The sequence below is a fragment of the Rhamphochromis sp. 'chilingali' genome (assembly GCF_963969265.1).
Source record: "Rhamphochromis sp. 'chilingali' genome assembly, chromosome: 11".
NCBI lineage: Eukaryota > Metazoa > Chordata > Actinopteri > Cichliformes > Cichlidae > Rhamphochromis > Rhamphochromis sp. 'chilingali'.
This window is the reverse complement of record NC_137938.1, coordinates 10,362,912-10,377,190: the sequence shown is the minus strand read 5'-3', so window position 1 is coordinate 10,377,190 and position 14,279 is coordinate 10,362,912. Positions and strand designations below refer to the sequence as shown.

The 14,279-nt window shown below is 39.8% G+C and overlaps 1 protein-coding gene across 6 annotated transcripts in view; it reads right to left on the bottom strand.

The window, feature by feature from the left end:
• Positions 1–14,279, bottom strand: part of LOC308405431 (protein MTSS 1-like) — a 49,496-nt gene that overhangs the window by 28,323 nt on the left and 6,894 nt on the right. For all 6 annotated transcript variants that reach the window (XM_080896074.1, XM_080896078.1, XM_080896076.1 and 3 more), the window contains exon 3: positions 12,650–12,723. In XM_080896074.1, coding sequence (XP_080752200.1) covers positions 12,650–12,723 — 74 coding nt within the window. The remainder of the gene's footprint in view (positions 1–12,649; positions 12,724–14,279) is intronic.

Below are 14,279 nucleotides of genomic sequence, written 5' to 3'. Positions count from 1 at the left end.
GTCTGAGTCATGTTTGTCTTGCGCTCAAGACAAACAAAGTCAAAAGTTCAGATCGCAGTGTGGAGAGTGCGTATGTGTACCAGTTATAAGTCAAATTATTATCAATGCAAATGATCATTATCATCATCATGTATCACAACAATAAAATAAATAAATAATTACACCCTAAAAGTGATTAAGAGAAAACTTTGTTACAACATGTATGTGTATAAATCATAGAGAGAAAACAGGTAATTCAACTAAGAGGGTGGAGAAGGTTTACGACAGTAATTAAGACTTTGTAGACACATGTTTGAAAAAAAAAATCCTACAAGCAAAGGTATACATTAAGTATGTGTGTTAGAAAAGAGACTTTTATCTTCAACAATGGAAAGACCTTCACTGATTGTAACCACCCTAAAACAGTTTTCATTAACAAAGTTGCTAACAAGACAGCAACTTCTCAAAGTAAAGAAGTAAACTTCGTTCTCACTTAAAACCAAACAGGAAACACAACATATGAAAAATATCTGCAATGTTTGGTTTTTCACTGTCTGCACTCAGTATGTGAATGTGCCACTGACCTCTTGTTTCCCTGTAGGGGGAGAAGCTGAGAGGCCGCTAGTCTGTGCGATACTGGTGATAATTTAAACCAGAGACGCACCAGAGAGAGTGTACTGTTTGGCAGTGCAACACAACACTGCCTTGTTTGCAGTAATGACCACCAGATTACATCTGCCATGTGTGTGAGCCTCTGCATGTACATGTGTGTGTAAGAGACCCCCATAAAGTCAAAGAGTTAGTGAGGGGACTTTGTCCTCCCCAGTGCCACTCCACATATCCCTCCACCCGCACAAGTAGCCACACTTCACACAAGTGCATCATTCATTCAGTCTTTTACGAAGAATCTAAGAGGGAACAAGTCAAAGAGATTACTGAATCTGGCTGCTTACTGAGTAACTTGAATGGACTGAACTTAAGCAGAATATGTCCCTCAGTCGACAAGTACAGTAGAAATACTCTCTCACACATGCAGCTTTACACATAAGAACTGTTGCTAGCACAGGAACTACCTCTGTTCAAGCTTTAAATGGCCCTGAAGATTCACTGGTCTGGACTCAGTGCTGATTGGATTACAAATAAATGGCATTTAAGAAAGAAGAAAACCAGCAAGCACCAGAAAAATCTGCTATATGAGCTGACACAAAAGCATCAAAATAACCAAAGTGACATTGTTCCTGTCATTTTTGACAGGAACAATGAATCGTAAATGGTCATTTTTTGAGTTTGGTGGACAGAGCAATGGAAACAGAAAACTGAGAGGCCCGTTTAGAGAGGACCTGGTGTAGGCAGGTCCTGCAAGGGAAAGGTTAACCTCACAATTGTTAATCACATCAAACGAATGCTGTATGACAAGCTTGTTTTGAAGAGTTTACAGCAGAAAAACCATAGTGTTAAATGACTATATATAGAAAATGTCTTATTTAAATCAAATACACCTAAAGAAAAAAGTACTTTCAGTGACTTGGGAGAGCTGAATGAGCTGACACTTTGTTCAAGTTCACCTTTAATGTTAATGCTGCAACAGATGGCCCAGCTGCCCTCACACAGCAACAAGCTGACACGGTATCCCACTGTGCGTGTGCGTCATTTTATGCAAATATGCAGCACTTCATTCTCAAGTATGATACATTCAAAACTGTAAAGTCTTAACACACAAGCACATTTTCCCCATTACATTGTAGATTTCTCTGTGCTGCCTCTGCACTCCTGCATCCTTCTCTCTGTCCTTGAAGGAAGGATCACTGGCAGATGAAGCCACTAAAGCCACACCGTAAGTGTTGCTGTCAAAGATCAGTGTGGGTACACTTTCCCTTGACAGCCTGGACATAGTCAGGGGTGAGGTTAGAGATTTAAAAAAGTGAAAATGAGAGTTAATCTTCCTGAATGATATTTGGGCTAACTGAGACCACAGAGGGAAATTCTCTCAGTCGCAACTTCCCCGCCTACATGAACGAGTGTATTTATGTGTGTGCTGCAGGGAAGAAAGGTCAACTTTGTTGGGCCCAAGCTTGGCTGCTGGGACGTGGGCTTGTGTTAAAAAGTGCATTAAGAAGAGAAACCTAAAATTAGCAGCCACAGCCACAACACATCTCTGCAATTGTGAGCTTGTCACAAAACTACAGATGTACATAGTTTCCTAGAAGTAAACAAATTAGTATGCGCACACGCGCGCGCGCGCACACACACACACACACACACACACACACACACACACACACACACACACACACACACACACACACACAGCGTATATGCAAATAAAACACACTTGAGTTTGACAGAAACTGACACTCATACACAGAGCATAAACAGACCAAGATCAGATCAATGTTTTCCTCAAAAACGAGGTGTACAGTGAGACAATATCAGCTAATATCACTGCTTTTTATAACTACTGGGGCTACTGAAGCTGATTCTTCACTGCTGTCTTTTGTCTTGAATAATAACAGAAAAGATTTAGAACAGCCCGTCCACTGTGCAAGTATCACTTTAACCAACAATAAGACAAACAAACAGCCAAGTTTAAGACAAACTGAGTCCTAATCTATTTGAGCCGATATCTGCAGATAGAAATGTGTAATCTGTAGGCAAGGAAGAATACTTTTGCTACTGGAAACCTTCTAGTTCTAGTTGGCAGGGCAATTGATTAACTACTGACCAATCACGTTTGATCACACCTTGGTTGCATCCAGATTAACAGTCCATGTGGTGAGCAGAAGAGGGAATGCAAATGCTGCTGAAATATAATCTAGAAACAATCGGCTATTGTCTTGTACTGGATATCAGCTGGGTACAGTGCACCCCCAAAACACTGGCTTCTGTTCACAGAGGCTATGTCATCAGAAAATAGCCAGCAGCTTCCCAAATTGATTAATTGACTCCATTTTTGTTTCCACAGAAATTTAGATTACAGTTCGCTGTATTTATTTTTCTCCCTGTGTTCTACCCCATGACATCTGCTGTATGACGTAAGATTAGAGAGAAAGACGGGAAAAAACAAACATAGGATAACTCCTGCAGTGTATCTTTTCCATCGGTAGAAAAATATCAATTTGGCAGCTAACTTAGTAAATAATGATTTCAGCACTTCGGAGATAAACAGCACTGAGGTGCATTTGCCAGAGAAGTATGTTTTGAATTTGGCTTTGCATGCATGTCAGATGTTTTAAATCCGAAGCTCACTGGTCTAACCGGGTTTATGTTTAAACAAAAACAGAGAGCAAACAGCGCTAACACCCACAAACACTTGTGTGGACACACACTGTATGCGTGCATAGGCAAGTGCACAGATGATTCTATGATACTCTATTTGCTTCTCTACAACGTACCTATTCTTTCTCATGTGACTTTCACGTTCCTGGTCCCTTAACTGTATGACAAGGGCAACTGGACAACTCTGAATTTGTAATGTTGACGTATATATACTCTATGCAAAGGAGAAGGCTGTAACTAAATATTTTAGAAAACTTTTCTTGCATTTTTGTAAGCTTGCAGCACAAAGCTCGCCCAAGGGATGAGATATTGGTCTGCACTGGACAGAAGACAGGAAATGTACATAGCCAGAGCCAGCCTGAGAACAGAACCCTCTCAGAGAGGGCATTGAGACAGTGGGTTAGTTCGGGATCTAAGGCTGCTCTGTTATGGAGGCCAAGGCATGAACAGAAAAGGGGCAAAGAGGAAAGGCCCCGATTTTTTTTTCTTTTTTTTTTTAAATAGTTGTATGAACGCCTGTCCACAGCAGCACACACAGAGTGTGCTTAGAGAAATGAGCAAAATACATTGAGAATTACATCAAGTCTTGTATGCAGAGCATTCCAATGTGGGTTTAGAAATCAGTGAGTCTTTGAGAAGTTAAAGCAAAAATGTTTATGTCAACTCGAATGCTTTTTGCTTTAATTAAAAGAAGCTGGGTGTAAGTCAGTTCCCAGTAATTACATGGTCCAGTGTCACTCACAGTAAAAAAAAAAAAAAAAAAAAAAAAAAAAAAAGACTGAAAAATGTAAAACAGAAGCATCATTGAGAAACAACTGGAGCATGCATATGTATCTACACTGACTCACAAAGACTTAAGAGCACAAATGTCTTGCATGCAAATGCCTACATGAACATACACACCTACAATCACTACTGCTACTGTGTTATTGTGGAGGTCATTAATTACTCTCCTCTAAAACTTGTGATACAATATTGAATTCATTATTAACTTTTTGATGGCAAGACCTGCAACACCTGAGGTAGAGCGGGGCTCTCAGGATGTTTGTGTGCGGTACCTTTTATCATCCAAACATAGTGCTGCCTCTCATTTTGGACTGATGAGTACTAAGGTCTTTAGAAATGCCTCTGAAACCTTTCACACAAACATCATTTGCCTTTAATTACAGGGAGGAGCACCTCTACGAGCCACACCTCCAATATCCTCTCTTTAATTGGAACACCTGCCTCAAGGTAGCTTTTTGGGGAAGATGTTAGGACACGGACTTCCATCCAGCCTGTGTTCAGATTGTGCATGTTAAGAGTAACTACTTGTGCTTTATTTATTAGGACCTGGATAAAAATCCAATTGCATTTTATGAGTAAATGGTGCAGAAACTTGAGATCTTGAGACTGTACATGTATTTATTGTGCGTCACTTGAACCTCTCATCCAGTGGGAAAGCCCACACTTACTGGTGACAGGGCTAAAAAGCAGCAGATGTGACGGCTTCTGCCTCGAATTAGCAGAAGTGCCAAGTACAACAATTTATATAATATCTGCTGACTTGGGGTGTGTCAGTTGTGTGTTCTTTTTTAAAGTTTCAATTTCACAGCTTTATTATTTAAAAACAAAAGGAGTGATCACTGATAGTTATCATGGAAGAAAATACACTACCTCTAGGCTAGGAGTTATTTTGGGATGCTGAACTCATTGTTGGCACACAAAGGTCTCAGTGGAGCTAAGCTATTCCATAAGGAGGGGCAGAGCTGCTGTTAATGGGAGAGGTTATACAAGGCAGTGTAAAGAGGTCAGAAAGATGTAGCACAGCCGCTCTGTGACAACCAGAAGCAAGCTGTCAAATACACACAGATCGGCCACAACATTAAAGCCACGACTGGTGTGTATTTTGAAGGTCCCCTTTGTTCTGCTGAAACAGCTCTTGTCCGTGGGGACGCAGACACAGAACCTCTGGGGATGGGTTTTGGTTGGTGGCTGTAGATTCTTTGGGTTTTGAGGGTTTTAGGTGGGGTCTGGGCTAATTCCAGCACATCCTGCGAACAATCAGTTGGATTCAGATTTAGGGAGCTCTTTGTCTTAGTCATATTCCTGGAGCTGCTATCTAGCAGTTTTTACTAGCAGTGGCGCATTGTCCTGGATAAGAAGGATTTTGCAATTAGAGAGGGTGAGGAGTTAGGAACATCCACACAAATACCTAGACCTGACGTTTCCCTGCAAAACACTGCAATCTATGTAGATGATCAGTGTCAGTCATCTCGCCATTAGTGGTCTTAATGTTGTAGAATTAAAAGCACTGGCATTATTGTTGGTAAAACTCCTGAAACTTGTGTTGACAACAATATTCATACTATACACTTTTATTCTCTGAATACTTTAGACTTCTATGTCTAAGGAGAGTCCAAGAATCACAGAAGCTTTGTAAAGCTGGGAGGCTTCCAGTCAGTCTACTGGTGTGTGTTCAGTTGATGTTTTGTTTTTCCTCCACTGCATGCCTGTAATTACTGCAAGTGACAGCTAAGATGGATGTCAACAGACAGGATGTGCATGAGATTTATCCTTTTAATAACAGCTAACTAATATTACACCATGGGAGCACAATAAAATATCTGGCCTTTAGGGTTAGAGCCTTAAAAAATGTTTTCATGGAACATTTATTTTGATTATGTATTTGATATAGATCACAGGAGGATTAAAGTAATTATAAGCTCTACAAAAAAAGTTGCTAACTAATCTTTTTAGGTTATAACAGATCCAACAGGCTTCTACAAGTAAGCTTTGTGGCAGGTGTCTATTTCATCTCCACGGACTCAAACGTGTCCAAACAGACTCAACATCAGAGCCGCTGACAGAGTCACGGGGATTAACATACTGTATGTGCACAGGCTCACATCCACATGCAGACACACACTTAAAGAGCACACTGGGTATGTACACACTCTACAAGTAGCGACAGAATCCTAACACCTGCCAACCTGCTTGTGAAACTGAATGGATTATTTTTATTGCTGTGAACTCTTCTGGGGAAATTAGGTGTGAGAGACAAGTGTACTGTTTCCCACACAGACCTTATTTGGACAAACTGCTAATATGGGCTAAATAACAGATATAATACAAGACAGAAATGTATAGACCTCAGTAAATACTTTCCTGGAAACTTAATGGGCTTAATCACTAGTTTCATTGAATAAAACATTAACTTTATTTCGTAATCGACGGGCATTGCACAAGTCAGAAAGGAGGACTATCTAGCGTGTGCTCATTGGATAATAAGTTGTCAATGAACTTGTGGAGTCCTCGGTTTCACAATCATATCCACTCCTTGTTTGGCACATCTGATGTCAAAACACCAAGATGGCGATGAGAGAACCCCCCCCCCCCAAAAAAAAAAAAACAGCTTGAGGCTTCACTAACTAATCAGTGATGTCATGGTGGCTACGTCCATCTTTTATACTACCTATTATTATCTTTACCGTTTTTGTCCAAAAGAAAAGGACAACCTCTCATCACTTTACTCGTGGACAAATATCGTTGCTCATCTTATTTTGAAAATTTTGGGATTGCTCACAAGTCAGCCTCCTTCCTGTCTGGCCAGTTTGCTGTCCTTGATGTCGCTGGGCTGTCTCTCCAGAGAATGCCTCACCCCACAGACCGACACTCCATCATATTGAACTTCAGTCATGCCAAACTTACTGAGGCTGCACGCTTGTACAAGGACTGCTGTCGCCATATGCAGTCCAACACAGTGACGCTGGAGACAGCTGCGAGACAAGAGGTTCATCGAAGAGACCGCTTCATTCCAACAATATGCAGTTCTTATAAAGTGTAAACATCTCTTTATATTATTAATTGTAACTTTAGCTTTTGGTGTCTCAATTGTTGCATACAGTGAGATCATCTCTCTGTGCAGGCCAGATGCCGTCAGCTGTTTCACTGCGGCTGCCTTGAGAAAGGTAACACAGATATACATGTACACACAAACAAGCAAAAAAAAGACCACAGGCACACAGAAACAGATACAGACACACAAGATCTTTCTGTAAAAGAGGAAACAATGATGCATCTATAATTTGATACTAAACAGAGGGAAAGAAGATCTACATGGAAAATGGACTGTCGCTTGATGAAACAAGAGAAAGGATTATTCTCCAGAAAAGCTGTTTTTGTCTGTTCTCGTGTCCCTGTTATCGCTCTCTCTCTCTTCAGGGATTCAATAAGGCTTTGTCTCCTTCTTCACCAATGACCGCTACTGTTTCAAGTTTTTGCAGTCAGGAAATAGACACTCCAGACTGCCTTGTGTTGTCTCCATGGAAAGCGAAAGTTGTGCAAAACACTACCTCAGCTTGTTTTTCATCTACCACCCAGCACCTTGTTCAGAAATATATTTTTAAAAAAAGGAGAGGAACGTTAAATGTTAACTCTAAATCTTGAAAAAAATCAATACGAAAATCCGAATTCCAAAAAAGCTAGAGCACTGTTTAAAATGTAAATGACGACAGACACAATTTGCAAATAAATGACCTTGTTTGTATTGTAATAATGATAAAGTTCCTCAATTTAGAAATTTGACATGTTTTTATGTTGTATTGTGAACATATTACAGATTTATGAGATTTGCAAATCACTGCGTTCTGTTTTTATTTACATTTTTTGTGCCAGCTCTTTTTGGAATTAGAGTTGTATATGGTTTCCATTTTGGAAGCAAACAAGCCTGTGAGTATCCGTGGAATCAAATCATAGCACCGTCAACTGGAATCTAATTTAATAACTAACTAAAAGAAGGTCACTCTTTTTCCTTCAGTAAATTCACAGACACCTCTTAGTGTCAGCTTGTTTGCCAGTCTCTAGGGCACAGGAGGACATGTTCAAAACATGTTTAATCATTAACGTTTTCACATGAGTTTAAATCAAATAGAACCATTATACCTATTAGCACAAACACTGTCACACTGCTTCAAGGCCAGAACGGCTCTGTAGATGCGTGCGTGTGTGCAGGATAAATGAAAGAGTGAAGTCAACAGTGAAGAAAAAAGCTTACTAAAGAGCAATGCCTGAGCATAACTAGCATCACTTGATGAATCGTGTTTATTTTTACACAGTTTATTTTGGTAATACATGTGTCTTTAGCTTGGTCCATGTATTACAGAAACTGGCGTAATGCTCGAGGTTCGCATGCTTTTTCTCTTCTGCTAATCTTTATCAATACATCTGGTCCTCATCACTGAATTCAAACACTATAAATCACATTTCTACAGAAACATCTAGCAACAGCTAATAATTATATTGCTACAGACTTTCGCTGGACTACATCCAAAACTTGGCTGAAGTGTTTTATTAAACCACAATGATTAGCTCATGCAATGACTATTTACTAATGTTAACACCGGGGGGTTGTTTTAAAAGACCAGTGTGTTTTGCTTGAAACAATTACAGTATGGCTACAAAGCACTACTGAGATTTTACACAATTTCTTCAATCTAAAGGTTGCCTCAGTGGGCTTAATGCACTTCAATATCAATAAGAGCTCAGGGGAATAAGTGTAGAATAGTGTCTGAATGTAATTTGTAGCAAACATTTTATTTATATAGCCACTAAACAGGCCTGAGAGAGCTACTCCAAAACCCTGTCAGCAGTAATCAAGAAACCATATGGCTACATCCTAATTTGATAAAGCAACTGACTTATCGCACGAGGAATAAAAATATACGAGAGAAGCCAGAGTCGGTAAAAAAAAAAATCTATTTTCCAAGGAAAATATTAGAAAAGGGTTAGATTCTGTGAAAAAGGTGCTTTCATTTTAGTACTGGAACTCAGGGAGCTGTCAAAGGCGACCACTGTTTTACAGCTTTTTATTGCCAGCAACCCTGATCTCCACAATAACTCAGTGCGACGTTTACTGCACATGTTCATCTTCAGCTCTTTAGTGAAGATGCTCCTTCAGTCGAAGAATCGTTGAGGTTTTTGATAAGCAGATAGTCTATGAAGAGCATATTTCTAACAACAACAATAATACTGGTCAATCATACAAACAGATAACTTAAGGTGTTTTGAGACACTTTATACAACCTAATTATTATTCCCAATGGGACAGTAAACTTCTATTTTAAGGTCTACAAAGACCATCAAGTATCTAACTCTGATTATAGAAGAGAAACAATATAATTAAAACCTAATACCAGTGTAAGACACTACTGTGTTGTATAGCATGCTATCCTTTTGTTTCCCAACACTCCACTCACAGGGTGTCCCTCTGGGTAACATCCCCGACCTACACAAAGCCAACCGGCACAGCAAAATTAATCTAGACAGTCTTGATTGAAAAATGCAAATTTGATCTTCTTTAAATCACCACTTGTTTCCGTGCTTGCTCCCCAGAGAAGGATGGCAGTCTCAGTGTGTTTTTATTGGCAAAGAAATTACCACTGGTGGTGCTGAAATCTCTTTCTAGCTCAACATTTCTCCTTTAAAACACAGGAGCATTTTGGGTTGCATCTCACACCTGCTGCTGCACATGAAAGCCATCCAGTGCTAAAAATAAGTTTAAGTGGAGTCAAAAAACCCCTAACTTCATACTAGAGGACTAAGAGGATATGAAAGGATTTTATGTGCAGGGATGTGTAATGATTTGTAGGGTAATACGCAGCAAACATATCTCCATGAAGGTTGTACACCCACCAGCCTGTGTACATTTAAATGCATTATTTAAAACTAAATCTTGGATGGGGTGCTGCCATGGCTTACCTGGATCAGCACGTGACAGGTTAGGTTCAAATCTGCCCCCCCACACACACACACACCTACTGTCCTGTTCCATAAAAACTGAAAGCACCAAAGATAAAATTTGGAATGCACTTCTCACATGTCGCAGTTTTTATAAAACACCACAAAGCAAAGTCGAACCTCATGCTGCTTCTATAATCTGACTGATAAAGCAGTCCTTTCATGTTAACGCCAATAAAAGTACCTGCTGTCAGATATCAAAGTCTGCCGGTTTTATAGATCACCCCTTAAATCTTTTTATACTATAATCCTCCCAATATATAAAAGGCAATACAACACATTAACTACCCAAAAGGGCAATCGAAACCTCTCTTATTATGATTAAGACGTTAATTGACCTTTAATATGTGCACATGTGAGGACAAGAAGATTGGAGTAGATAAAAAGAAATAAATAAAAGAGGTCACAATGTACTGCATAAACGTGAGGCCTCAGAAGCACCTGAAGACACACACACACAGACTATGACATTTAAAAAGAAATATTTACTGTATTTCAACACAAGCATCAGTAAGATCTTGAACGAGACGAAGTGAGATGTTGAAAGATTTGTTTCCCAAAAAGACCTAAAAATCTAGCCAATTTTAGCCCCTCTGAAGTCTGTATACATAAAAAAATCTACTTAAAGAAATTAAAACAAGTTTAATGGATACAAATCTGATGGTTCATGTAATCTTTGAGTCCCACTGAAAGCTAAGTTTAGCTGTTAAAACTGCACATGGTATCACTACCTTTCTTTTTCTCAACACTGAAGACTCGTCTGGGACACCTGACTTTTTTCCTGCCCACTACAGTTTTATTTAATCCATGACTAAAAGCAAGTTCAAAGTCTCCTAACGTTCTCCTGCAGTTAAACTGAGCTAACCGAACACTTTCAGTGCCAACTGTCTCTGAATAATAATTACTTCAACTGTTTTAAAACGGACTGTTATCCTGAGAAATCTGAGGCAAGAAATAAGACTTGCCTAATCTCTCCTTTATCGACCATATATTACTGATAATCTGACAGCCTCCACATTTATTTGGGGCAATACAGTATCATTGTTTTTCAGAGGAGTGGAAAACTCCAAACATGTCTCTCTGTTTCTGTTAATGAACGCATCAAAGTGTTTGGGCACCAAATTTTACAGAAGTAAGGAAAACTGTGTAGATTTCAGGCTAACTCTGCTAAGATGGGTAACAACTGGTGCACCACTAAAACACTTCAGTTGGAGCATGTGCTCTTGGATTCCGACATAAATAGACTTTTGACAGTTTGGCTCAAAGGGCATAACAAACTGTTTCAAAATATCAAAAGAACACATCTTTACTCAGTGTTCTTCTCTCCCCATTATCTCTCCAACACATGTTGTCATTACAGCAGCTCTCTGAGCTCACTAGTGCATAGCCAATTCAGTAAAGTCTTTAATCACCACAGAAAATCAAACAACCTTGTCTTGCAGGAATACCGCCATTAGGTAGACAAAGAGTGCATGTGTGCCCATGTAGGTTTGATGGTATTATAGTTCGATCTCTATTAGTTTAAAGCATTTTTATACAAGCATTTTAGAGGATAATGCAGTGATAAGCAGACTAAAATCCCTTTGCTATAAGATACTGTCAAAGCTTTTGTAAGCTACTGACAATAATTCACACAAAAGGTTTAATATGTAACTTCTGTATAATGGATTATTTTAAATTCGATCTGTAAATCTAGGATTTGAGACTCATTAGTAAAGTTCTTATGGACAGGTTATCTACCTGTGTCCCAGACATGCAGCAGTGTATTATAACTCATTATCCATGTTTGCCTCTATTCTGAATCGCTAGGTGTTTAGTCAAGTCTGAAAAACAGAGCAACAAAAAATGAGGGGTGGTATATGATACCCCTACCATATATATATATATATATATATATATATATATATATATATATATATATATATATATATATATATATATATATATATATAAATAAAGATAACAAAAATGGAAAGTGATGAAGGAGCACAAAGAAAATGACGCAATGCTCTTAAGCTAACTGAATATGACTCCTTCAAAGCCAACAGTATACAGTCTACTGTATGAGTTCAACACCAGAGAGCGAAGAGAGCAAAGACTCCCTGCACTCCCCCGACTCTCTCTTTAGCTCCGTACACTCTTCTCTCGTTCTCTTTGCTGTGAGTGAGGTGATGAATGTGTATGTCTATCTCAGTTTCTATTAATAGTTTGGTGCAGGGCTGGAGGTGTCAAGGCTGGGGAGGGATGAGATCTTTCACCCTCTCCCTTACGCTCTCATAAACATACAGAATAAAAGCATGCTACCACAGAGTCCAGATGTAGCCGAAGTGGGGTGTAGGTGGGGGTCTGTTGAACGAAGCAGAGAAGAGGGGGGTAGAGGTGCAGGACAAAAGCCTGCAGCAGAGCTTCAAACAGGGTACTGAGTGATTTACTACCCATATGACAGAAGCACAGCAGAGCTACACAAACACAGTGACGCACGAGTAATAAGACACATAGACTGTCAAACAATGACGCAACAGTTTTAGCCCTGTGAGCAGTGCGGTCTAACGTGTAAGAGACGAACAGTAGGTTTGATGGAGAATACTACTACCAGCTACACACTGAAACTTCCTACCTCTTGAGTTGGTAGCCAAGTCGGCCACTTTCTGAAATGCATCTAGGAAGGCGGCCACGGCAACCACTGTCGCCCTAGAAGAAATGAGAAAGACAAAGGTTGATTTAAAATAAAATGACAAAAAAATGTACTAAAAAAATGAACTGCAGCATACAAGTGATGGTAGTCAAAGACACAAACAAATCTGATCATTTTAAGATGAAAAGAGCCACCCAACAGGGAGACGTTAGTGCAGTCCAGCATAACCGATAACTCTCTGCTACGTTCACCATTAAAACAGTGGACATCACGTGTGCTGCCTCCTACATGCTCTACCCAGGCAGCTCTCTCGCCTAAACCGCGATCACTTCCTTTAGCGGACCCTTTCCTGCTGTGTGCTACATATGAGAAAGGACAACTGTGGAAAAATACCCTGAAATTCATGTGTGAAAATGGCATAAATGTGCTAGAGTATCCTGAACATATTGTTTAGTGTGTATTTAGGTTAAAACTTGAATGTGCCCTGCTGTGTGAGGAATGTCTATGCAATTACTTAAGAGACCACTGGAATCTGTCTGGCTCAGCAGAGCGGCTCTCGAGTTTGCCACACTTACAGGTCAATGAAAGGATCAATGGGATCTACCCTGTTCGGCTGTGAAATGGAAGAGCGAGTGTGCAACTTAAACCGGCGTTACTATCATCTTGCATCGCTTAGCAAAGTGCAAGTGCAGTATAAACTACCTTTTAATCGTGGCAGATTACAGAAAGGGCAAAATCCAGTGCATCATAAAAATGAATGGAAGTCTTGTGTTGTACTTTCTGTTTTACTCACTACAGAAACTGTCTTCCTAGTACACCAACTTGATTGCCGACCTGGCTGTCCGGCAGACCAGCTGTTGTGCGTGCTCGCAGCAGGCGGCTTAACTGTCGAACCCACTGACAAGTTAACGTACTTCAGATCTCCCATTGATTAAGATCACAGGTATAAATAGATGAAAGGCTCTCGGTGTGGGCACGTGCATGTATGCGATATCAGATCTACCAAACAGAGACTAGACAACCGCAATCAGTCATGCGTGCCAGACAAAGAAAGACAATTGATGAGAAATTTTCCACAGCACTCCCAGCCACAATAGATTGTTTGTTCTAACACAGGGGATGTTAATTTGTCAAATACTTGTTAACTTCCATGGGTAAAGACAAAACCTTCATAACACAACCTGGGAGTTTCCCACTAGGAACTACGTTTCACAACTGGAAAAAACAACAACACATAACTGATTACAGGACAGAACTGCAAAGTATTAATATTCCAAGAAAAATGTACTACAGAAATAGCAATAACACATCAGGGTTGTAGCCACCATCGTATAGTCAGGTTCCATCCATGTTTTTTCTGTTCATAAAGGCTTCTTCTTCTTTTGGATAGTCCCTCTAAGGGTCTTCTGCCACCATCACATCCTATTCCTAGCATCCTTCTTTGTCATATGAACCCTCTGCAAGTCACTACATCCATGAACCGTCTCCATGGTCTTCCTCCTCTGTTCACCATCCCTCCTTTGTACATGTCCAAATCATCTCAAACTTGCCTTCTTTAACTTTTTCTCCAGCAATAATAGGCGATACATTCAAATAAGGTTTTAGTGTCACT